The sequence below is a fragment of the Hypomesus transpacificus genome, chromosome 6 (assembly GCF_021917145.1).
Source record: "Hypomesus transpacificus isolate Combined female chromosome 6, fHypTra1, whole genome shotgun sequence".
NCBI classification, from domain to species: Eukaryota; Metazoa; Chordata; class Actinopteri; order Osmeriformes; family Osmeridae; genus Hypomesus; species Hypomesus transpacificus.
In genome coordinates, this window is record NC_061065.1 from 8344180 (window position 1) to 8367811 (window position 23632).

At 53.8% G+C, this 23632-nt stretch overlaps 1 protein-coding gene across 3 annotated transcripts in view; it reads right to left on the reverse strand.

Annotated features, from left to right (window-relative positions):
* Positions 1 to 23632, reverse strand: part of ino80 (INO80 complex ATPase subunit) — a 30722-nt gene that overhangs the window by 4392 nt on the left and 2698 nt on the right. For all 3 annotated transcript variants that reach the window (XM_047021499.1, XM_047021497.1, XM_047021498.1), the window contains exons 6-29: positions 23349 to 23495; positions 23045 to 23165; positions 22734 to 22927; positions 22567 to 22620; positions 22250 to 22453; positions 21739 to 21934; positions 20697 to 20764; positions 20399 to 20602; positions 20050 to 20130; positions 19292 to 19387; positions 18424 to 18483; positions 18039 to 18181; positions 16425 to 16509; positions 16223 to 16340; positions 15816 to 15901; positions 15162 to 15329; positions 14830 to 14969; positions 14675 to 14742; positions 14233 to 14326; positions 13690 to 13900; positions 12051 to 12191; positions 11339 to 11564; positions 4043 to 4170; positions 7 to 101 (exon numbers count right to left, since the gene is read on the reverse strand). In XM_047021499.1, coding sequence (XP_046877455.1) covers positions 7 to 101; positions 4043 to 4170; positions 11339 to 11564; positions 12051 to 12191; positions 13690 to 13900; positions 14233 to 14326; positions 14675 to 14742; positions 14830 to 14969; positions 15162 to 15329; positions 15816 to 15901; positions 16223 to 16340; positions 16425 to 16509; positions 18039 to 18181; positions 18424 to 18483; positions 19292 to 19387; positions 20050 to 20130; positions 20399 to 20602; positions 20697 to 20764; positions 21739 to 21934; positions 22250 to 22453; positions 22567 to 22620; positions 22734 to 22927; positions 23045 to 23165; positions 23349 to 23495 — 3128 coding nt within the window. The remainder of the gene's footprint in view (positions 1 to 6; positions 102 to 4042; positions 4171 to 11338; positions 11565 to 12050; positions 12192 to 13689; positions 13901 to 14232; positions 14327 to 14674; positions 14743 to 14829; positions 14970 to 15161; positions 15330 to 15815; positions 15902 to 16222; positions 16341 to 16424; positions 16510 to 18038; positions 18182 to 18423; positions 18484 to 19291; positions 19388 to 20049; positions 20131 to 20398; positions 20603 to 20696; positions 20765 to 21738; positions 21935 to 22249; positions 22454 to 22566; positions 22621 to 22733; positions 22928 to 23044; positions 23166 to 23348; positions 23496 to 23632) is intronic.

Here is a 23632-nt window from a genome sequence, read left to right on the forward strand (position 1 = left end):
ACCCACCGGCTCTGGAAGTCAGCCACCATGTCTCTGCGCTCCGAGATCTTGGAGGATCCGTCCAGACGCATGTAGGTGTGCTTACGGTACACCATGTACTCCTGGAGAGGAGAGAGGGAGGGAGGGAGGGAGGGAGGGAGGGAGGGAGGGAGGGAGGGAGGGAGGGAGGGAGAGAGGGAGGGAGAGAGGGAGGGAGAGAGGGAGGGAGAGAGGGAGGGAGAGAGGGAGGGAGAGAGGGAGGGAAACAGAACAAAAGGATCAGTATACAGGAGATTTCCCTGATGACTGCCCGTGAGGCGTCTCTCCAGGAGAGATCGTCAGGTTTCATACTCTTCTCTAGCTGGGACACACATGTTCTCAAAGCATCCAGTGGGTCACGTAGACCAGAGATGTTTAGAGGACTGTTAGTTCCAACTGCAGCCATCCAAGTCCCAAGCAGGGACTGAAACTGGATCTGTGTTTCTCAACCTGTGGAGGAGGAGACGGGCCCACTGCTTAGTGAACCTGACCCTGTCTATCTGTTCCCCGACACTCGTCAACAGTGACTCCCTGTGGAGGACAATCCCAACAGGCCTGTCACTGATGCAGTGGAAGATGGAAAACAGAGGTGCCCAAAGAGCTTATCTGGGACTAATCACCATGTCAGTTTGGAAGCCGGAATCGATCGTTAGCTTGAAATCAGATAATCCAGCAGTCCCAGATGTTGAGAAATGCAACACATACTATACTCTCCCTTCTGCCAACAGAGGTGCTTCACCAGACCTCCATCACGTCTCAAACACACCCTACCTCCCTCCTCCTCCTTCCCCTCCTCCCATCACCTCACTCCCCTGGCCCCTCCACACCCCTCTGTGCCACCCAGACAGCCAGACTCCCAGACTCCGAGCCTGCCTGCCCTGGCCCTCCTCTTCTCCTGGTGACTGGCTCTGGTCCCAGCGCTACATCTGCTCCTACTGAAGGCTCCGTTAGGACCATTAGCCTGGCATGCGTGTGTGTGTGTGCAGAGACCATATTAGGATCATTAGCCTGCTGCCTGCCTGCCTGCCGCTAACAAGCCTAACCCTAAACCATGTCTTCGATGGACCCCAGGGGCATGAAGAGATCTGACTGACTCATCTAGACCACATGTCTGCCACCGATGTACCCTGACCTCACCACAGCCAGTAGAGCAGTCATGAACCCTGACCTCACCACAGCCAGTAGAGCAGTCATGAACCCTGACCTCACCACAGCCAGTAGAGCAGTCATGAACCCTGACCTCACCACAGCCAGTAGAGCAGTTATGAACCCTGACCTCACCACAGCCAGTAGAGCAGTCATGAACCCTGACCTCACCACAGCCAGCAGAGCCCTCATGTACCCTGACCACACCACAGCCAGTAGAGCAGTCACCTGCCAAACCTCTGGCTCCCCTTTCCTCCTCCTTCCTGGTGACCTCTGATGAACCAGAGCTCTGATCATGGCCTCTCCTACCATCCTCGTATCTGCACCCATCAAGCTCTGCCCCCTCCTTGACCTCCTCCACCTCCTCCGTCAGTACCCCCCCCACCCCCGCCCCATCTCCCCCACCAGGAGAGTGTCCATCATGCTAGCCAGTTGCCAGTGGCAACATCGGACCTCTCTCTAAATTCATTACTGTGGATGCTAACGTGCCTGGAGCGCTAACGTGCCTGCACTCACAAGCATCTGGGACCACGATGGGTTAGACCATTGAGCATAAATATTACAACAGGTCCAAATGGACCGTATATATATATATATGTCAGCAGCCCAAAGCTGTTGTAATATTCTGTGTATGGACAAGCTCTTTGGGGAGACGACTCTGAGCCAGCATGTTGCTGTCACTCTGAATATTGCTGAAACTCCCTGCTGACCGTTCAGAGTTCTGGAAGACATAACAGTAACTGCCTCTCTTCCTATGGAGTAACCAGAAGCAGACTTGACTGTGCAAATCTAGACAAAGTCCTGTCTTTAATCTGTGTAAATTGCAGCGGTCTTTTCCTTCCTGTATGCTTATTATCCTGGGCCAGCCATCAGCTAGCACTGGCATGACCGTGCTGTAATCTAACACTGCAGACAGCCATCACTGGCATGACCGTGCTGTAATCTAACACTGCAGACAGCTATCACTGGCATGACCGTGCTGTAATCTAACACTGCAGACAGCTATCACTGGCATGACTGGCTTGGAAATAGGTAAACCCCTCTTGCCGTTAACCAAAGCCAACCGCATTATTGGTCGTCAGATTGCCTGGGGTTCGCAGATCAGTCAGTGACATCACTGTGGGAGGCGGGAGCAGGAAGGGTTAATAACAGAGATTAGCATCAGGCGCTCTGCGGAGCGGCCAGGAGGCTGCTGGGAAATCAGCCCCGGCTGGAGCACGCTCACGCTAAACCAGCACCGCGTGTGTGTGTGTGTGTGTGGGGGGGGGGGGGGGGTGTGTGTGTGTGTGAGCACAGAACGTAGGGAGGGAATACTGGAAACAGACTGGCAGAATGTAAAAAAAAAAAAAAAAAAAAAGATGTTGAAACTTTGTTGAACTCATGAATCTTGTTAGTTGTTCATAGAAAGCCAGGTCTCTCCTGTCTCCTTAGTGACGGAGCAGGCCAGTCTCTCCTGTCTCCTTAGTGACGGAGCAGGCCAGTCTCTCCTGTCTCCTTAGTGACGGAGCAGGCTAGGCTGTAGGATGGCGGCCTAGTCACAACTCGGTGTATTACACAACAGAGATCCTGGTTGAGGGAAACATCCCTAGCACACTTGGTAATCCTCCACTATCTCTCTCTCTCTCTCTCTCTCTCTCTTTCTCTCTCTCTCTCTCTCTCTCTCTCTCTCTCTCTCTCTCTCTCTCTCTCTCTTTCTTTCTCTCTCTCTCTCTCTCTCTCTCTCTCTCTCTCTCTCTCTCTCTCTCTCTCTCTCTCTCTCTCTCTCTCTCTCTCTCTCTCTCTCCTCTCTCTCTCTCTCTCTCTCTCTCTCTCTTTCTTTCTCTCTCTCTCTCTCTCTCTCTCTCTCTCTCTCTCTCTCTCTCTCTCTCTCTCTCTCTCTCTCTCTCTCTCTCTTTCTTTCTCTCTCTCTCTCTCTCTCTTTCTTTCTCTCTCTCTCTCTCTCTCTCTCTCTCTCTCTTTCTTTCTCTCTCTCTCTCTCTCTCTCTCTCTCTCACTCAGTGGGTGTGGCACAGTCCCATTGAAGCCAGACTTCGGTGGGTTCTCATTATGTGAGCCATCTACACAGGCATGCTGTTCCAAGAGCCAGACGTTCCCACCCCCCACGCTGCCTAAAGCATTCCATGGTTCTCCATACACACAGGAAGAACAGGAAGTCACCTGGGCAAGTTCCCACTGGTCCGCCTTGGAACCTCCGCCACGATGACAGGTCGGGGGAGGAATTCCCGGGTGACGTCACGGAAGAACCTTTCAGATCATAGGTGGTGTTTGGGTCAACTCATGGAGCAACAATGCCGATGTTGCTGGGGGCTGCCTGAGTGCCATTGTTGTTGTAAAGGGCAGCTAGAAGCAGCCTGCCAGTTCCCACGCCTGGCTTTCAGCTCAGCCACAGTCCACACAGAGGAAAACATACCCAGCCTTTGTGAACACTCTCCCTCCCTCTCTCTCTCACTCTCTGGGTACGTTTGTCTCCCTTCACCTCTGTTCCTCCATTTTCCTCCGACACCAAGATCCCATGCCACTCCCATCCCCCTTTCTCCTCCCCTACATCTCCCTCTCGTTCCCCCATCTGGCAGCCTCGCCTGCAGATGAGGCCCCTCTAATGACCCTGACCTGGTAATTAGTCTCTTAATGTGCTTGCTAACGAGGCCCCACGCTGTTTAGAGGCAGTGGGCCTTGACACCCACTAGTGGAGACAGAGCTTCACAGTTCCACACGGACAAACTGACCCCCCAACACAACACCCCTACCAGACAACCAGACCAGAGGTCCAACAGCAGACAGGCGGAAGTGTTGAGTGTGTCCGGTCGGAGGAGATACTGTCGAGCTATCTTGAGGATGTGTGTGTGTGTGTGTGTGTGTGTGTGTGGGAGCGTCTCACCTCCAGCAGGTCGATCATGCGGGTCATCTGGGAGTAGATGAGGACTCGGTGTCCCTGGGCCTTCAGCCTGCACAGCAGCACGTCCAGGGTGTGCAGCTTCCCGCTGTCCGTGATCAGGGTCTCCTTGTCTGGAACGCAGGGGCAGGGCGGACACGACGTCAGCATTCACAGCCAGTCCACTTTCAGGGAACCACAACACTGCTCTGCAACCTGTGAGCTACAGTAATTATCCAACAGCCCCAGACTCCCTTTTATTCACTTAGAATTGACGTTTTTTTTTGCGGCCGTTTTTCCCTGGTGACGGGGGCTGTTCCCTCATGACACCCACGCCAGTCCAAAGAGCCTGCGTTTAGCCCAACATGAGAAGGGTGGTTATTACGAAATAGAAAACCCAGTTCATCAGGATCAAAGACGATTATCTGTCACCTAATCAATGAGAGTCCTCCCTAAGCCGTGTCAGAGCCTGGTAAAGACCAATGTAAATCAGCTTTGGGATCAATCCCTGCTAACTCCATCCCTGGTGGCCAACATGACCCCTTACGCAAAGAGAGTCCCCCCCTGCCCTCTCTGCTCCTCTACACAGGCTGGATGACAAGGAAGGGACGAGGTGCCAGACAATATGCTACTCAGCAAGCCCTCATTATGAGGGGAGGGCTGAGGGTCCACTAATCTGATCTCAGTTCAGTGATTATGAGGCTCACCGTCCATCCCCAGTTGATGAGGTATTAACATCATTTGTCACTGTAGGACAAAGGGAGAAGGGGTTGTAACTGCCATCGATCCAGCAACCAGGTCACCATGGTGACTGACCCCCGGGTCGCGACCCTGACAGAGAAGCAGAGAACGGGGTCAGGGGCAGGGGGGCAGGAGGAGTCCTGAAGGGGAGGCTGGCTGTTCTGCCTCTCTGATTCTAAAGCACTGGTTCCCAGGCTAGAGAACGTAGTTTAGTGTCTCGAATCGGGTGAACAAAACTATTTACTACCTCAGACTTGTACCAAGAACCCCACCATGTCAAAAACCACCCACCATATAATTTTGAACAATAATAATAATTAAACATTTAGACGTTTTGAAGTAGGACCACTTCACATACAATATAGATATGAACATTATCAACCTCTAGATCTGCAGCCAAATGCTCTACTGCTGAGCTATTACCGCAGCATATATTACCTGTTTGGAGGCTCTGTTATGAAGCAAATCCCACCAGATCAACTCAAACAACTGTTAACTGCCATGCTAATGTGTACCCAGGCTGAACCCCGACCTCTGACCCTGAGGGGTCGGCTGGTGACCCTGGTGAGGTGTTAAAGAGAAACTAATAGAACAGATGAAGGGTGAAGACTCCAGGAAGGGGTCACTCTGGCGAGAGAGCAGTCGCCTCTGGGTCACTGTGGTACGAGATTTACAAATCCATTCTGACCTGGTCAAACACAGGAGTATGCTGCACATGGCAGGATGAGGGAGAAGGAAGGAGGGAGAAGGAAGGAGGGAGAGAGAGCGGGAGGTAGGGAGAGAGAGAGCAGGAGGTAGGGAGAAGGAGGGAGAGAGAGAGCAGGAGGTAGGGAGAAGGAGGGAGAGAGAGAGCAGGAGGTAGGGAGAGAAGGAAGGAGGGAGAGAGAGCGGGAGGTAGGGAGAGAGAGAGCAGGAGGTAGGGAGAAGGAGGGAGAGAGAGAGCAGGAGGTAGGGAGAGAAGGAAGGAGGGAGAGAGAGCGGGAGGAAGGGAGAGAAGGAGGGAGGGAGAGAGAGCGGGAGGTAGGGAGAAGGAGGGAGAGAAAGAGCGGGTGGAAGGGGTAGAAGGAGGGAGGGAGAGAGCGGGAGGTAGGGAGAGAAGAGGGAGGGGAAAGTTGGGAGCTGAAGATAAAGGAGGAGGACAAGAAGGGGAGCCCAGAGAGAGGAAGGGAGCGCAGTATGGAAAGAGAGGGAGAGGCAGATGGAGGGGAAGGTCTGCAGTGAGGACAGTTAACTCGCAGTGATGAAGTCTCCGCTTGAAGCATCAGTCATGTAACCACGGTGCCACCCACCAGTGTGTGTGTGTGTGTGTGTCTCTCGACGGAGGCCCGTGAGGAACCACATAACCCACCATCACAGACCTGTAATTGGCTGTGGCGTCAGAGAGAGAGAGAGAGGCGAAGTGGAGAGGAAGAGAGCAGGGTAGAGAGAGGACGGTGGTGTTTACTGTGGTTGCTGTTGTGGTACAGAGTTGACAGGCCTCTTGGCTGTGGTGCCAGCCCGGCCCGGGCAGAGCCACAGACATGTACATCAGCGCCACACACACCTAAATATAAGAGCCTACTTTGGCACAGACACAGAGCCTCTCTGAGACTCAGCGTTTCTGCCCACAGTCAAGGCAGCAGTCTGCTCGCTGGTGTACCAGCATTCACAATCCTCTTCCTGGTGGTCTTATTTGGTGCTAGCTAGGTACTCCAGTAGCTCACTGAGTAAGAACACGTACCATTAAGGCTAAGGCCTAACTAATGGGGCATGGGTTTGAATCCCCTGATCTCTCTCCCTGCATTCCTGTCTCTAACACTATAAAAAATAAAAGCTGAAAAAATGTCTTTAAATGTTGAGTGTAAGCTAACACTTGGATGAGGCTGAGAATGTTTAGTATCTCAGCCCCAAAGAGGACACCCTGGGGCTGCCTTGTTTTGTGTGGAGGCAGGCTGCCACGTTGACTCTGCCGACAGAGGCAGCACCAGGCAGCAGCGACCCCTCTCCTGGTCCCCCCCCAGCGCTGGGGACCCCCCCTCCTCATGGAGGTGCAGCTCCACAGCACACCATGCCGTCGCTTCTTAAAACGGAGGTTTCGAGGGAGGGACAAGAAAGCAGTTATAAATTATATATATAATTATGATATAGATTTTTTTTATTTTTGAGAGACCTTAGATGGTCCGCTTCATTCCTCCAAGTTTGGCTCATGTAATAAGATACATCTGTTTGCAGAGAGAAAAATCATGAGGCTCGTCGTAAAGTTGAACAAATTGGCTTCACAGAGCCAACCCACACAATACCCAAATATAGAGGGGTTAAGAGGGATTAAACGAATAGTTTATGAAACAAAACTCGCCTTATGGAGACGTAAAAAAGGGTCTTGTAGGATCACCAATCAAAATTCAGGGTTTGTTTACTCTGGTTACAGCAACAACAGGAGTGGTTGATGATCCCAGAACAAAACCAGTCCAGTTAGACATCGAGGTCTAGAACAGTGCTGCAGCACACTGTGGGCGCCCTGACTAACCCTCCCTGACTAGCCCTCCCTGACTAGCCCTCCCTGACTAGCCCTCCCTGACTAGCCCTCCCTGACTAGCCCTCCCTGACTAGCCCTCCCTGACTAGCCCTCCCTGACTAGCCCTCCCTGACTAACCCTCCCTGACTAGCCCTCCCTGACTAGCCCTCCCTGACTAGCCCGCCCTGACTAGCCCTCCCTGACTAGCCCTCCCTGACTAGCCCTCCCTGACTAACCCTCCCTGACTAACCCTCCCTGACTAGCCCTCCCTGACTAACCCTCCCTGACTAACCCTCCCTGACTAACCCTCCCTGACTAACCCTCCCTGACTAACCCTCCCTGACTAACCGTACCTGACTAGCCCTCCCTGACTAGCCCTCCCTGACTAGCACCCCCCTGACTAGCCCTCCCTGACTAACTCTCCCTGACTAACCCTCCCTGACTAGCCCTCCCTGACTAACCCTCCCTTACTAGCCCTCCCTGACTAGCCCCCCCTGACTAGCCCTCCCTGACTAGCCCTCCCTGACTAGCCCGCCCTGACTAACCCTCCCTGACTAGCCCTCCCTGACTAGCTCTCCCTGACTAGCCCTCCCCGACTAGCCCGCCCTGACTAACCCTCCCTTACTAGCCCTCCCTGACTAGCCCCCCCTGACTAGCCCTCCACAGTCACACAGCACCCCCACCTCGGCACACTCCAATGTGGCTCGCTTTAACACCGTGGTTTCCATGGAGACCCAGATCGAGCTTCACCACCTGCCATGCCACTCCTTCACCCCCACCATTACCCATCCCCCAGTGTCCCTCACTCCAACCCCACCCTCTCCTGCTGGTGGATTATACTCCCACCACCCCCCCCCCCCCCAAGCCACACACACACCCACCCACCTGCACCCTCATCCAGTACACCCCCCTTCGCTCTAACCCCGCCCCTCCCCAAGCAGTGTAATCCAATCCCTGTAGGCCAGAGCAGGGGGCTGACCCGGGCCTGACCCAATTAAAAGCCTGCTGTCACTGAGCCCTGGGCCAGCTAATTATCCCAGGCCTGCTGCCTGGCGCCCGCTTACTCCAACTCCGCTGCTAATTTCATTAATACTCCCTCCACTCTCCCCCTTTCACTGCTGCTCTGCCTGCACGAGGGGTGGAGGGAGAGAGAGTGAGCGAGAGAGATGGAGGGATTGAGGAGGGCAAAAGTGGTAGAGGGTGTGTGAGAGACAGGGCAGGAAGGGGCTGATGGAGGTACAGGGGGGGAGAGAGAGAAATGGACAGAGTGAGATAATGATGGATATATATATATGTCCTCCATCCCCTCGATCAGGCCTACATGACTCAGAGCAGAAGAGCCCAATGACAGGGGATAATCTTCTGGTTAGGCCTGCTGATGCCTGGGTGTTTACCACACACTCAAGCCTAGGAATTTTGGCAAACGCAGAGAAGAGTAAACTATCTTAAAGCCCCTGTGTGTTCATGTGTGTGTGTGTGTGTGTGTGTACGTGTGTGTGTGTTACACAGCAGCTCCTCTGAGCAGCTCACCAGGCAAGGCGAGACAGAGTGTGTGTGTTTAGAGGGAAACTCTCCACAGCCGGTCCCACTGCAGAGAGAGACTAAGTCCTGGGCGCCGTGGACGCTGTCATGAAGATAGATTACACCCTGCGGCGGTCTGGCCTCGCACACACCCCACGACCCAGTACCAACACTGGCTCTCACAGACCGGGAGGGCAAACTCAACCCAATGATGGGTGCTGTCGCCTCCTTCAGGACGCATTCGGTACTGCAGCGAGAAATACACCCGCCTCGCTCCCCCCGAGCACCTAAAAATCCCCCCAAAACACGTCGAGCTGCGTTGCAAAGCGGACGGCATGTTTCCTATTCCAGGTGGAGCCCCCCCAGGTAAAGGCACCCCTCCAGGTGTGTTGTGGGGGTACCAGACAGTGAGCGGTGACGCAGCAGCCCTCACCGTGTGGCCTGTCTGGGCTGCTCTCTGCCCCTCTATCAGAAGGCTGGGACACTTCCTGCCATTTTGCTGGAGAGCAGGAATTCTTTGAAGGGACAGGAAGACAAAGCGGTGTTTCCCACAGCCTGTGGCTTGGCACAGACACACACACACATATATACAAACACACACACATGCACCTCCACAGCAAACTGCACTCTTTCCAACCTCATTTCAGAACACAGAGAAAAAGAAAAAAGGCTAGCTATTGTGAGAAGGCATCATTTTGTGGGCTTGTTCTTCGATTACGGTAAGTGGAACCGGAGCCACAAACGCATATTTAAGTTGTATTTTTGAATTCTGTCGAATTTCCCACGGAACCGTTCGACTTCAGTGGAATTTGCACAAGGCCTCCCAAAGATGCACACAGTGTGTATCCCAATAGGCAATGACCAGATCCAGATATCCATCCAGATTCACTCAGGAGGGAGTGAACTGTCCCTTCACCAACAGGTGATACAGAAAGCAGAGAATCCCTACCCCGCGGAGAGGGCACCCCAGCAGCAACAGGGGATGTTTACCAAACAAACAAACTAACCCCAAGCTCTCTATTTACCCTCCAAACTCTCCCACAATCAGCCAGGCAGCCGGCAGAACCCCCCTGGCCCAGGCCAGTGGCCAGTGCCTCCATTGTTCTCTGCGAGCCTGCCTCCTCCAGCCCCTCAGATTAGATGGCTGGCCTGATTACTGGTGGGCAGCAGCTCTCCTCACGCAGCTCAAACAAACAGCATTCAGCAGCGGCCATTTGTTCAGGAGGTCTGGGACTCTGGGCCCAGAGGGGGAGGATGGGAAAGCCCAGCGTTGTGGCCATGTTGCTTGGGGCCTTGATGTGGCAACAATACGGTGGTGGGGGTCGGCCCTCCGCTGGCCCGCTTCCTTCCGATCGCGCTGAGAAAAGTGGGAGAAGGAGTAGATCCCAGGTTGTCCCTGGACTCAGTCATGGTGCAGGTGAGGACCAGGAGGAGGAGGGGGGGATGCTGGATCTGGGGTTTACGCTGTCATGGTGCAGGTGAGGACCAGGAGGAGGGGGGGGGATGCTGGATCTAGGTCAGTTGTTATAAAGGATTGTCGTCAGAGACAGAGACTAGGCAAGGTGAGCCAGGGAGGCCTTAGCTGGTCAGAACACAACGCCACTCCATGAATGGGGTGAAACCACACACACACACAAACAATCACACCACACACACACCAGTCTATTAGTGTTACCTAACTCAGCACTGGAACAATGACCAATAGTCAAACTTCCTCACTTTGTCCTGCCCCTGAAGAACTTCACAAGGGCTCCCAGACGCTTCTCACACACACACACACACACGTCTGGCTTCTCACATCAACGCGCCACTAGAGTACACACACACACCAATAAACTGCCTCATACAGTAGATATACATTCAGCAAACAAATGAGTGTTTTTTTCTTTCGTCAGGAAAAAAGGAAGAAGTGACATGTCATCAGAAAGAGCAGGGGTGTCTGTGGAAAGGTTTGGAGGTCTGTGAGAAGGGAAACGTGCTCTTTGTAAGGCTGTAACCCTCACTGGGCATCACTCATCTGCTCCCTGGCAAACCCTCAGCACACTGTCCAATCTGTCTGACCCACAGCCACAACTAATGGGTTTTGTGATAAGGAGTATCTACACACTAAAATATACACACACGAACACGTGTGTGTTCCTGTTGTTGTGTGTGTGTCCCAGTGTCTGGAGGAGTTGAGCTGGGACACACTGGCAGGGCCAGAGCAGAGTGATGGGCCTGCTCTGCAGTACATGACCCCAGGAGGTGCCCTGTGTGGATTCTCCCACGAGCTCAAGCCTGATAGTCCTCCCTCCCACCCTGCTTGCAAGGGGCCAGGGCTGGGGCTGGGGCCAGGGCTGGCCCGACAGTCCTGAGGGCCAGCCACACAGGGCATATACACACTGCACTCCCAGGCTAAAACACCCAACTGTCTCCACACTCAGAGAGAAACGCAGGCACAAACACTTTGGAAGGGTATATAAAAGGGACAGTTCACCCCCAAATCGGAACTGTCCCAGTAAAAAAAGGGAGCCCATTTAAACAGAGACAAAGCCATGGCTCCTCACCAGGTATCCTAATGAAGGACCAGCCATGCCGAGGGTACAGGGCCATCGTGCCCCCCGGGGCCTGGGGGAAGAAGGAGTTGGCCCTTGTGGACCAATCAGCAGCGAGTTCAGGCGACCCGTAGAGAAAACACTGCTTGGCGGCGACACTCCCGCCTCCGCGCACCATCCGCCAATCATACTCGGCACTTCGGTCGTCGCAGTAACGGTCCATGGGAACGGCTGTCACCTGTGGAGCCAATCAGAGAGGAGGGATGTGAGGCTGGCTGGACTGTGGGAAGTGCTTGGTGTTCTGTCCACGTCCCCCATGCAGGACGGACAGAGTGAAGAGGGGGAGGACAGGGAAGATTAGGAAGACTAGGAACGTAGTTCTGTCCTTGCTGACATGGGAGCTGCCATCAATGAATCAGCAGGATCTGCGTGTGTGTGTGCATGTGTGTAAACATGAAAGGTAAATAAATACAGGGCCCAGTGGAGGACAAACAGAGCAGAGGGGCCTTTTCTTTAGAAGCAAGTGTTTGTTTAGCGTGCAGCTGGAAGCCACAGCAGGGGGTCACTTCGAACACACACACACACACGTTCAGTGCAACACGTTGTCCAGAGGAGCCCTGCTTGTTGCACGTCTCCAACGACCCCCCCACCCGACACACACCCAGTCTCCGTTTTTTGCGACCACCCAACTTGAAAGGCTGTCACACACACAGGGACGTCTTACCCTGGGTACAGCAGCGAGGAGGAACTTGGGAGGTTGTGTGGCTTGGCAGGGCCGGAGAGATGAGGAGGCTGAACGTCTGCCGTGGACCAGCACATCTGTGTGGCCCACCACACCAGGCTTGTGACGGGTGAACACCAGATCCTGACACAGGCAGAAGCACACACACACACACACACACTTGTCAGTTAGTGAGTACAGTACTTGCATATGTGCAAGGCTCGCAACTAACTTTTTTCCTCGCTGTCCCAGTACCGTCCCAAAGCCCAAAATTAACCGTCCCAAACTATAAATTTGTGTTAACCATTCCCAAAAAGTTTCTATAGGTTTGACAAATATTTTCTACATAAAGTTTTGAAAATACTTCTAAAAAACGTTTTAGATTGAAAATATTTGGGATAAAAAAAAGTATTTGATTTGATTTGACTACTAAACTATTGTAGTTTACTCTGCTTTACTCTACTCCGTTTTAGGCTTCTCTGTTCTCTCCCCTCTCCTTTCACTGTGTGAAAAAAACATATTTTTTAAAAGGTTTCGAAAGGTTGAAAAAAAGTTTAGAAAGGTTAGGGTTAGTAATTTCACTGCTGGATTCACAGCACCATCTAGTGGTAGAGCAACAAACTGAATCCAACCAACCCTCCACTCCCCAGCCCACCTCCCCATGACTGGGCCTGAGAGCTCATTACAGTCAATCAATCAACGTCTCCAGAAACCGCACTTCTCATGACGCTATCCGAGAGCAGAGCACTCCACAGCCCACAGTGATGACATCAGAGAGGGTGAGGTCTGCTAGGGGTCCAGGCCTCTGGCAGGGTAGAGGTCAGAGGTCAGAGCCTACAGCCTTGGTCAGGGTATATTACTGGCTAGTCGGCTAGACTAGCTAGGACCAGATGAGGTGTGTCAGGAGACAGAGTGTCTATTAAGACAGACTCAGATGGCCCAGTGCCAGATGGGTAAGGACCAGGAAGTGCTGGAAATCAGAGAGGGAGTCTGGGAGTCGGAGTGTCTGGGCTCTTTGACTACAAAAGGGACCAACTACCCACATGATTAAGTACCCACATTGACACCCACTTAGTCAAGACGGGAGCCAGGAAATCATGACGGGACTGGAAGAAGTAAGACTTTCACCAAACTTGTCAAAAGTTCATGGAAAAATGTGCAAATGTGCAAACTCAGGGATTAAAAATAGATCCTGACTTAATTTGGGTGTTTCAGAATGAGGTCACAGCGTACATCCAGTAACTGTGTCTCTCTCTTAACCCCCCCGAACACCCTCCAGGAGTGAGAACCTTAGAGAGTGACAGGAGGAGGCCTGGGGATGAGTTGGAGGGACCTGTGGAAGTGGTGGATGATGAAGGCAGGAGGGGGGAGTCTGCAGGACAGAAGGGGAGAGACTAGGGAGGCTGGGAGAAGGACTGGAGGCTCAGGTCCAGACATGCTCTGCCATGGGCCTGCCTGGACCAGACGGGAGAGGTAGCGAGCCCAGATCCTAGAGGAGAGGGATGCCTGGGGAGGACAACGAGATGTGTGGGCCGCTTGGAGCTTCGCTGGAGCAGAAGGGTAGTGTTTCACCTCAGTCAGCATCTTCTCTCTGAAACGTCTCCGGTTTCTGACAGACACACACACACACACACAGTCTCACCTGCAGCACAGGGCTGGTGTGCGTGTTGGGGTAGGCTGTGGGTCGATTCAGCCACAGTATGAGACCTCTTCGAGACAGACACCTCGTCCTGGGCTCCTCGCTCCCTCCTCCTGCCTGTCTCCTTCCCTCCTCCTCCTCCTCCTCCAGGCCCCACAGGCGTTGCTGATGGAGCCGGTATGCAGCCTTCAGGGACAGAAAGAGAGCCAGCCACCTGGAAGAGGGGGAGGGAGTGGAAGACACACAGGAAATGAAGCATCTCTCACCCTGTCAAACAAAACACGTCAGTCACTGGTTTCAAAGTAATGCATTGGTTTAGCGCAGTGGTCTTCAATCCAAGTTGCCACTGTCCTGTATGGTTTAGATGTTTCCCTGTTGGAGCAGGAAAACAACTAGACCATACAGGACATTAAGTCTTTTTTTTTTAACATTTAGTCTTTTTTAGACGAAGACAGTGGGCTATACACACAGACCACTGGTTTAGAAGAGAAGTCACTGGTTCCAATGAGCCAGAAGAACGGTGTTGATAAAGGACAGAAGACCCACCTGACCAGAGTGCCTTGCAGCATGACGTTCGACATCTCTGCAGGAGACACGTCGATGAAGCGCAGGAAGGAGAAACAGCTTCCCTCGTGGTCCCCTGGAGGAGAGACGACGGGAGGGAGGGAGGGAGATGACTAAAGCAGCCATTCATGACCTTTTCTCACTTTGCAGCCCACTTGCATGGCTCAAATATTTTTGCGGCCGCCCAACACATCTGTTCACTTCATTTGAGCTGATCACACGTTTGACAAAACCAAGGCAGCCAGTACGCTTTCACGGCAAAATGTATTTGAGCGATCAACAAAGACATCAGCGCCACAGTAAGCACACATTGTAGAGAGAGGTAACCTGTGTAACTAACCACGGCCAGGCCTAGTGGAGAACTTACGCTGTTTAGTTAGAAACGTGACGAGGTACTAGGCATTAGTAAGACTGAGCCTCTCACCTTTCTGGTGGAAGAGAGACTGCTGGATGTGGTGAGGAGAGAAGGGAGACAGCAGGGCTTGGAGCAGTCTGGAGGACAGACAGAGAGGACTTGAGGTTACAGGACTGTACACCTCCTGACAATACGTGTGTGTGTGTGTGTGTGTTTGTACGTACTTGTTCCGGGCCAGCGTGTGCGGCTGTGCGTGCAGGAGGCCTTGGCGAAACAGGAACTTGGAGATGATGAAGGGCCTCAGGGCCATGTGGAAGGGTGAGCGAGTCTCCTGACGCTCAAACAGGTCGGGGTGGTTACACACCTGAAGGAGCACACACACACACACGCACACACACGTAAACAAGGCATCCAATTTCCTCTACACAGTTGAAGCTCTGCTAAAAACAAACACACGTGACTACTGAAACTAAAGAGCCAGCCGGGGGGGGGGGGGGGGGGGGACTGGGGTGTCGGGGCTGGGACGTCATAGCTGACCAGGGCCCCCCTGACCCACCTTCCTGAACTGCATGACCAGGTTCATGAGGGAGGAGGTGGTGTTGTGGGCCTGCTGGGCCGTGCCTGTGGAGGACTGCAGCAGGTCCTCGATGGAGATCTTGCTCCTCAGGGCTCGGTACAACAGCCTCTGTCTGCACGTCAGCTGGCAGTAGGTCAGGATCTCAATCTGGAGGGAGGGAGGAGGGAGGGGTACAGAGGGAGGGAGGGAGGGGTAGGTAAGGAGAGTTTAGAGATGAGGCATGTTGGACATCAATTCAATGAAGGAACTGACAGCGTCTGGTAGGATCAGACAGGTGGGAGACAGGGAGAGTTCAGGAGAGGGAGGAAGACAGATGTGGGGGCGTGGCCAATCCCTTCAGGGATCCCTGGGTTTCATCACACACTGAGTGTCCTGTTGTGTGAGTGTGTGCCTGTATGTGTGTGTGTGTGGTTTGTATATGTAGTTGTGCGTACGTGTGAGAGCCCTGAATACAACATCTGTCATGGGCTCTCTTGCAGCACTATCATCACTCATAGGCTTATTAGGGTGTTTCCTGTGCCACGAGCTGGATGCAGAGATTGATGGGCGTCATGTCTGTGTGTGTGCGTGTGTGTGTGCGTGTGTGTGTGTGCGTGCATGCGTGTCAGTGTGTGTGGCGGAGTGGGACACTACCTTGTCTGACAGCTCATTCTCCACGTCCTTCTTGATCCTCCTCAGCATGAAGGGCTTCAGGATCATGTGCAAACGAGAGAGCTGGTCTGGAGCGTACACACACACACACACAGTGAGTCAGTCTACTGGAGTAGGAATGAATACACACGATCCACAGACACCCAGAGATGTAAACCTGAGGGAGCAGAGGGGCCGACAGGGCCCAGTGCATCATGACATGTTAGTCTCAGAGCATGAATCACTCTACCCTCTGGAGGACAGGGCCCAGTGCATCCTAACATGTTAGCCTCAGAGCTGGAATCACTCCACCCTCTGGAGGACAGGGCCGAGTGCATCCTAACATGTTAGCCTCAGAGCTGGAATCCCTCCACCCTCTGGAGGACAGTGCTCGTCTCAGATCGACTCACTCTCGTCGATGGCTCCCTTGTTCTCGGCGTGGCTCTCGATGTCCTTGGAGAACCACTCGTTGAACTCGTCGTGGGAGTCGAACAGTGTGGGCATGATGAAGTGGAGCAGGGCCCACAGCTGTGGGGAAAAAAACAACATGTAAGCATGTCTGCACCACACACACACACACTCACACACACACATACACACACACCCCCCCACCTCAGCCATGGTGTTCTGGATGGGTGTACCAGTCAGCAGCAGTCTGTTTCTACACTGGAACTGGAGCAGGATCTTCCAGCGCACGCTGCCGACACACACACACACAGCGTTAACATTTGTGATCACACCCCTGCTGTAAGAGCTGCAGCTTCAGAACAGCCATGGAGGTGTGGCCGTGAGACTGGCAGGGTCATGGAGGTGTGGCCCAGAGCAGGCAGGGTCATGGAGGTGTGGCCCAGAGCAGGCAGGGTCATGGAGGTGTGGCCCAGAGCAGGCAGGGTCATGGAGGTGTGGCCCAGAGCAGGCAGGGTCATGGAGGTGTGGCCCAGAGCAGGCAGGGTCATGGAGGTGTGGCCCAGAGCAGGCAGGGTCATGGAGGTGTGGCCCAGAGCAGGCAGGGTCATGGAGGTGTGGCCCAGAGCAGGCAGGGTCATGGAGGTGTGGCCCAGAGCAGGCAGGGTCATGGAGGTGTGGCCCAGAGCAGGCAGGGTCATGGAGGTGTGGCCCAGAGCAGGCAGGGTCATGGAGGTGTGGCCCAGAGCAGGCAGGGTCATGGAGGTGTGGCCCAGAGCAGGCAGGGTCATGGAGGTGTGGCCCAGAGCAGGCAGGGTCATGGAGGTGTGGCCCAGAGCAGGCAGGGTCATGGAGGTGTGGCCCAGAGCAGGCAGGGTCATGGAGGTGTGGCCCAGAGCAGGCAGGGTCATGGAGGTGTGGCCCAGAGCAGGCAGGGTCATGGAGGTGTGGCCCAGAGCAGGCAGGGTCATGGAGGTGTGGCCCAGAGCAGGCAGGGTCATGGAGGTGTGGCCCAGAGCAGGCAGGGTCATGGAGGTGTGGCCCAGAGCAGGCAGGGTCATGGAGGTGTGGCCCAGAGCAGGCAGGGTCATGGAGGTGTGGCCCAGAGCAGGCAGGGTCATGGAGGTGTGGCCCAGAGCAGGCAGGGTCATGGAGGTGTGGCCCAGAGCAGGCAGGGTCATGAAGGTGTGGCCCAGAGCAGGCAGGGTCATGGAGGTGTGGCCCAGAGCAGGCAGGGTCATGGAGGTGTGGCCCAGAGCAGGCAGGGTCATGGAGGTGTGGCCCAGAGCAGGCAGGGTCATGGAGGTGTGGCCCAGAGCAGGCAGGGTCATGGAGGTGTGGCCCAGAGCAGGCAGGGTCATGGAGGTGTGGCCCAGAGCAGGCAGGGTCATGGAGGTGTGGCCCAGAGCAGGCAGGGTCATGAAGGTGTGGCCCAGAGCAGGCAGGGTCATGGAGGTGTGGCCCAGAGCAGGCAGGGTCATGAAGGTGTGGCCCAGAGCAGGCAGGGTCATGGAGGTGTGGCCCAGAGCAGGCAGGGTCATGGAGGTGTGGCCCAGAGCAGGCAGGGTCATGGAGGTGTGGCCAAGAGCAGGCAGGGTCATGGAGGTGTGGCCCAGAGGCAGGCAGGGTCATGAAGGTGTGGCCCGAGCAGGCAGGGTCATGGAGGTGTGGCCCAGAGCAGGCAGGGTCATGGAGGTGTGCCCCAGAGCAGGCAGGGTCATGGAGGTGTGGCCAAGAGCAGGCAGGGTCATGAAGGTGTGGCCCAGAGGCAGGCAGGGTCATGAAGGTGTGGCCGTGAGGCAGGCAGGGTCAGAGGATTACCTGGTGCTGCTCTTGAGGGCCTGGGCCTCGTCCAGAACCATGTACTGCCACTTGACCCGCTGGAAGTACTTGACGTCCTGCACCACCAGCTGGTAGCTGGTGATCACCACATGGAACGGAGCGTTCTGCGTGTACAGGGTCTTCTGAAGTAGGAGAGGGAAATGTAGAGAGAGGAAAAGAGAGAGAGAGACAGACAGACAGACAGAAGGAGAGACATAGAAAGAGAGAGAAAGAGAGAGAGAGAGAGAGAGAGAGAGGGGGGGGGGGGAGAGATGAAGATATATATGTCAGAATAAGCCTGATATGTTTTTGGGGACTGGTTTCCTGAGTTGTTAACTTGATAGGACCCATGGCGTTAGAACTGGTGGCAACATTCTCATCCTACCTGGCTCCAGAACTTTCGGATCACTTTGCGGTCATGTGGGTTCCCCCAATATGGCAACACCTTAGGGACAAACAAAGTTGTGAACAATCTCTGTCGGAAGAGTCACAACAACAAAAAACTATCTGGCTCCTGTGCATTCCATACATCCATATAACAACGATACCTGCAACAGAATCTAAAACATTCCGATTCCAAAAGCAAACCACCAAGCTTTAAATCATATGTTCATTGCTCCTATGAAAACATGTAAACTTTGACCAAGTTGTTGATGTTTAATGTAATGTGAAAAATGTGCCCATATAATAAGTCACTCAACACAAATACTGAGTTGAGTTCCGTTGTTATTGGTTGGGCTTTTTCAGCCTCTCTTTTCCAGTGTACTGTGACCTTATCTACAGCTTGTGAAATATGCTCCGTTAACACCTCATTAGAGAAACACACTGAACATTTGATTTACTGCTCAAGTGATGCATTGACGCTAGTGTGTGTGTGTTGAGTTATGCGACAACTTAAAGTATGTCTACCTTTAATCCAACCCAATTGTGTGAGACCGACCCCCACCTCCCCCAGCCTGTCTATCCCTGCTAGGACAGTCAAATACTGCCCCCTGGAGGACATGCTTAACCACACATGGCCATCTGCACCGCTCAGCTGCTCTCCACTCCCAGCCTGCAGCCATTCATCCCCCGGGCACAGAGCGCTGCTGACGGGGTGAGGGGAAGGCCCTCTGAGCGGGGAGCTCACAAGGACAGGAGAGGCGGCGAGGACAGGGGGAGGAGCGAGGATGAGGACGGACGTTTGGTTCCCACAGGAACCAAGATGCTTCCGCCCAGCAGTGTGGTGTCAGCGGCAGGCGAGCTGGGCTCACCTTGAATTTGGGCACGAAGCGGGAGAATTCCTGGTGCCAGTTGTTGAGGGTGGAGGCCGGGGAGATGATGAGGAACGGACCCCAGATGTTGTCTCTCTGCACGGGGACAACAGCACAGGGTCAGTCGCCACGTCAGGTGTGTATGCGCGCGCGCGTGTGTGTGTGTGTGAGGTAGGGAGATATAGAGTTGGCAACCACTGAAAACAGTAACCAAGTCAGGTGTGTGCGTGTGTGAGATCTAGAGAAATCAACAATTGAAACCAGTCACCACCACGTCAGGTGTGTGCGTTTCTGTGTGTGTGAAACCTAGAGAAAGCAGCCACTGAAAACAGGAAACACTAAGCTGTAAGGCACACATGTCTTCCTGTGGGGTCTGCCTCAAAATCGGGGGGATCAACAAATCTCCACAATGCAAAACGTTTCCATGTCAGCACCACGGGGCCAGTGAGACCAGCAGACAGCTGGGGTCTCCACTTTCACAGAGATCGTGCTGAACAATCACTTGATCGTTTTCCGACTCATTCTCAACACTGCCATTGCATTGGGGCCTGGATAGGATGCAGGTGCATGGAAAATCAATTTTTCGACACCAGCACAACAAAACTCACAACACAATAGCATGTTCCGGGGTCGTTAAACTGTGAGGTGACAGACCTCTCTGAAACCACCCACCCCTTTAAAATCATCTTAAAATGGAGATTTCACCCAAACCAGTCTGACCATGGCCTGCAGGCAGCTGTGGCTCAGGGAGGTCTTACCTCTGCCAGGTGAGCCAGCAGGGCGATGCTCTGGACAGTCTTTCCCAGCCCCATCTCATCCGCCAGGATGCCATTGATGCCCTGCAGGGAACACAAGTTATCCAGCACCGCTCAGGATCAGGGCCCAGTCCTGAGTCTCTGTACCAGGGCCCAGTCCTGAGTCTCTGTACCAGGGCCCAGTCCTGAGTCTCTGTACCAGGGCCCAGTCCTGAGTCTCTGTACCAGGGCCCAGTCCTGAGTCTCTGTACAGAGTATGATGGATGTGGTCAATATTGAAACATGCCATATTACGAGACAGGCAGGCAGACCGGGAGACAGGAGAGGTTTGTGGTGCTTCTGTAAGGCTCACCTGCTCATAAAGGTTGGCCAGCCAGTTCATGCCTTTGAGCTGGTATCCCTTCAGCTTGCCGTTGAAGATGGAGGGCTGGGGGATGTCGTCTCCGGCCTGGATGGAGGGGTTGGACAGGCTGTAGCTCTCCCCAAATCCCGAACCGGAGGCGGCATGCTGGGACGCACAGCGACTGTCCCTCGCCTCCTCGTCAAACAGACGAGTCTACGGGGGACGAACGGGATGCAAAACTGGAGTTAGGCCAGGGGAGTTCTATGTGTGTGTGTGTGTGTGTGTGTGTGTGTGTGTATGAACTTACCCTAGCCTGGTGGATCTGGTAGGCCTCTTTGGCATTCCTCAGGGCCTGGGACTTGTAGTGATCACTATCTGTGACGAGAAAGCCAATCACACACTTGTTACGCCACAACGATATCTGAAAACAACAGGCCATAAACACATGTCTCTACAGAGGTGAGGTGTAGTCTGGGCTGCAGTGTGGCATGATATGGGCTGCAGTGTGGCATGATATGGGCTGCAGTGTGGCATGATATGGGCTGCAGTGTGGCATGATATGGGCTGCAGTGTAGTATGATATGGGCTGCAGTGTAGTATGATATGGGCTGCAGTGTGGCATGATATGGGCTGCAGTGTGGCATGATATGGGCTGCAGTGTAGCATGATATGGGCTGCAGTGTAGTATGATATGGGCTGCAGTGTGGCATGATATGGGCTGCAGTGTGGCATGATATGGGCTGCAGTGTGGCATGATATGGGCTGCAGTGTAGTATGATATGGGCTGCAGTGTAGTATGATATGGGCTGCAGTGTAGTATGATATGGGCTGCAGTGTAGTATGATATGGGCTGCAGTGTAGTATGATATGGGCTGCAGTGTGGTATGATATGGGCTGCAGTGTGGCATGATATGGGCTGCAGTGTGGCATGATATGGGCTGCAGTGTGGCATGATATGGGCTGCAGTGTGGCATGATATGGGCTGCAGTGTGGCATGATATGGGCTGCAGTGTGGCATGATATGGGCTGCAGTGTGGCATGATATGGGCTGCAGTGTGGCATGATATGGGCTGCAGTGTGGCATGATATGGGCTGCAGTGTGGCATGATATGGGCTGCAGTGTGGCATGATATGGGCTGCAGTGTGGCATGATATGGGCTGCAGTGTGGCATGATATGGGCTGCAGTGTGGCATGATATGGGCTGCAGTGTGGCATGATATGGGCTGCAGTGTAGTATGATATGAGCTGCAGTGTGGCATGACATGGGCTGCAGTGTGGCATGATATGGGCTGCAGTGTGGCATGATATGGGCTGCAGTGTGGTATGGCACGGTGTGGTATTGAGGTACCGTAGTCCTCCTGTCCCACGTTGACCATCACCCCTCCCCCGATGTCGATCTGCCGCTGGGCCGAGGTATCCTCCAGCTTCCTCAGGATGTCCTCCTGACCCTCTTCCCCCCCTCCGCTGGCCTTGCCCCCCATGAAGTGGGCATACAGCTCCGTTTGGGTGATCAGGAAGTTCAGCTTGCGCTGCTGACGCTTCGCCTGGGAGCATGGAGGATGAGGAGGGAGACAGAGACACAGAGAGAGAGAGAGAGAGAGAATTAGATGAGAGAGAGAGAGAGAGAGAGAGAGAGAGAGAGAGAGAGAGAGAGAGAGAGAGAGAGAGACAGACAGACAGAAGGAGAGACATAGAAAGAGAGAGAAAGAGAGAGACAGACAGAAGGAGAGACATAGAAAGAGAGAGAAAGAGAAGAACACCGCTCATTAAAGCACAAGCCGTGCCATTTAATGCCCGACGTTGGCTGTGGAGAACCTAGACATCGAACTAAACAACCGTGTCACACCATTGGCCCCCACCTCTCTCATCTCCTCGTCCAGCTTGCGTTGTTCCAGAGCCTCCTTCTCTGCCCTCTTGCGGTGCTCCTTCTCCACCTTCTCGTACTTCTTCCAGTACAGCATCATCTCCTTGGTGAGGCGTCTGGCTCGGGGGAGTGTCTCTTTGCAGTTCTTCTGGGCCTGGATGGCGGCTCGGCGAACCTCCCGCATGCACTGGTGAGCAAGCTGGACCACAGGAACGAACACATACACACACTTAAGTCTTTAGGAAGACACTGGAGCTGTACTTAAGAGACTGAAGATTTGAAAACAGTCATCGCTAAATCTGATCCCTTCACCTTTTTGGCGTTGGTCAGGACAAGGTTCTTGGCAGACGTTTTCTGTTTGAAGGTCTGAAAGAGACGACAAATTATTTTCAGAAGTAGGTGATGAATCACTGAGAACACAGCGTTGTTCCACGGCGGTGTTCCACGGCGGTGTTCCAGAGTGGTGTTCCACAGCGTACCTTGGGGATCTCCTTCTTGGCGATGGTGAGCCACACTTTGCGTCGGCGAGCGTTCAGCTGCTCCATGGTGAGGTGTTTCTTCTTCACTATGGGCAGAGAGGCGTCGTGGGAGAATTTGGCAAAGTACGTCCGCCCCTCCCCTGAGAACTCCCCCTCCCCCCGTTTCCTCTTCTTCTTCACCTTCTTCAGTTTGGCTGAAACGAGGAAACGTTACAGTCCTGATTGAAACCTCGATTAATCTAATCCAGCGGTGAATGACATGATTCTAAACAACAGAAGTCAAAGCAGAGCGTTGGTTGGCTCAGACGTACCCTTGAACTTCTTCTCGTCTTTGATCTTTTTCTTCTTGGGCACCAGTAGGTGACGCTGCTGCTCATAGAAGGGGTCATGGGTCGAGAGGAGGCCCGTGCTGTAGTACTGGTACTGTTGAAGCTGGTTAGTCACACACACACACACACACACACAGAGGATTCGAGGTGAGTCATACACACAGAGACAAGCAGGTTTCAGAGAGGTTTGCTGTGAGGCAACTCCAGGACTCTCTCACAAAACATCACAACAATCTGTCATTAGATTCATTGGTTTTGTTATTACTGTGTGTGTGTGTGTGTGTACCTGGCGGTCTGAGTGGAACTTGCTCTGGTGCTGCCTGGTGAAGCGGTGCAGACGCAGCATGTCCTGCAGCTCCTCTCGAGACAGACAGAAGTCGGAGTCGTCAGAGTCTGTGTCTGAATCTGTGGTGTCATCGCTCAGGAGGATGCTCTACACGGATAGAAGCAGAGCGTGTGGAGGGAGGGACGGAGGCAGAGGGTGTGGAGGGAGGGAGGCAGAGGGTATGGAGGGAGGGAGGCAGAGGGTGTCGAGGGAGGGAGGCAGAGGGTGTGCAGGGAGGGAGGGAG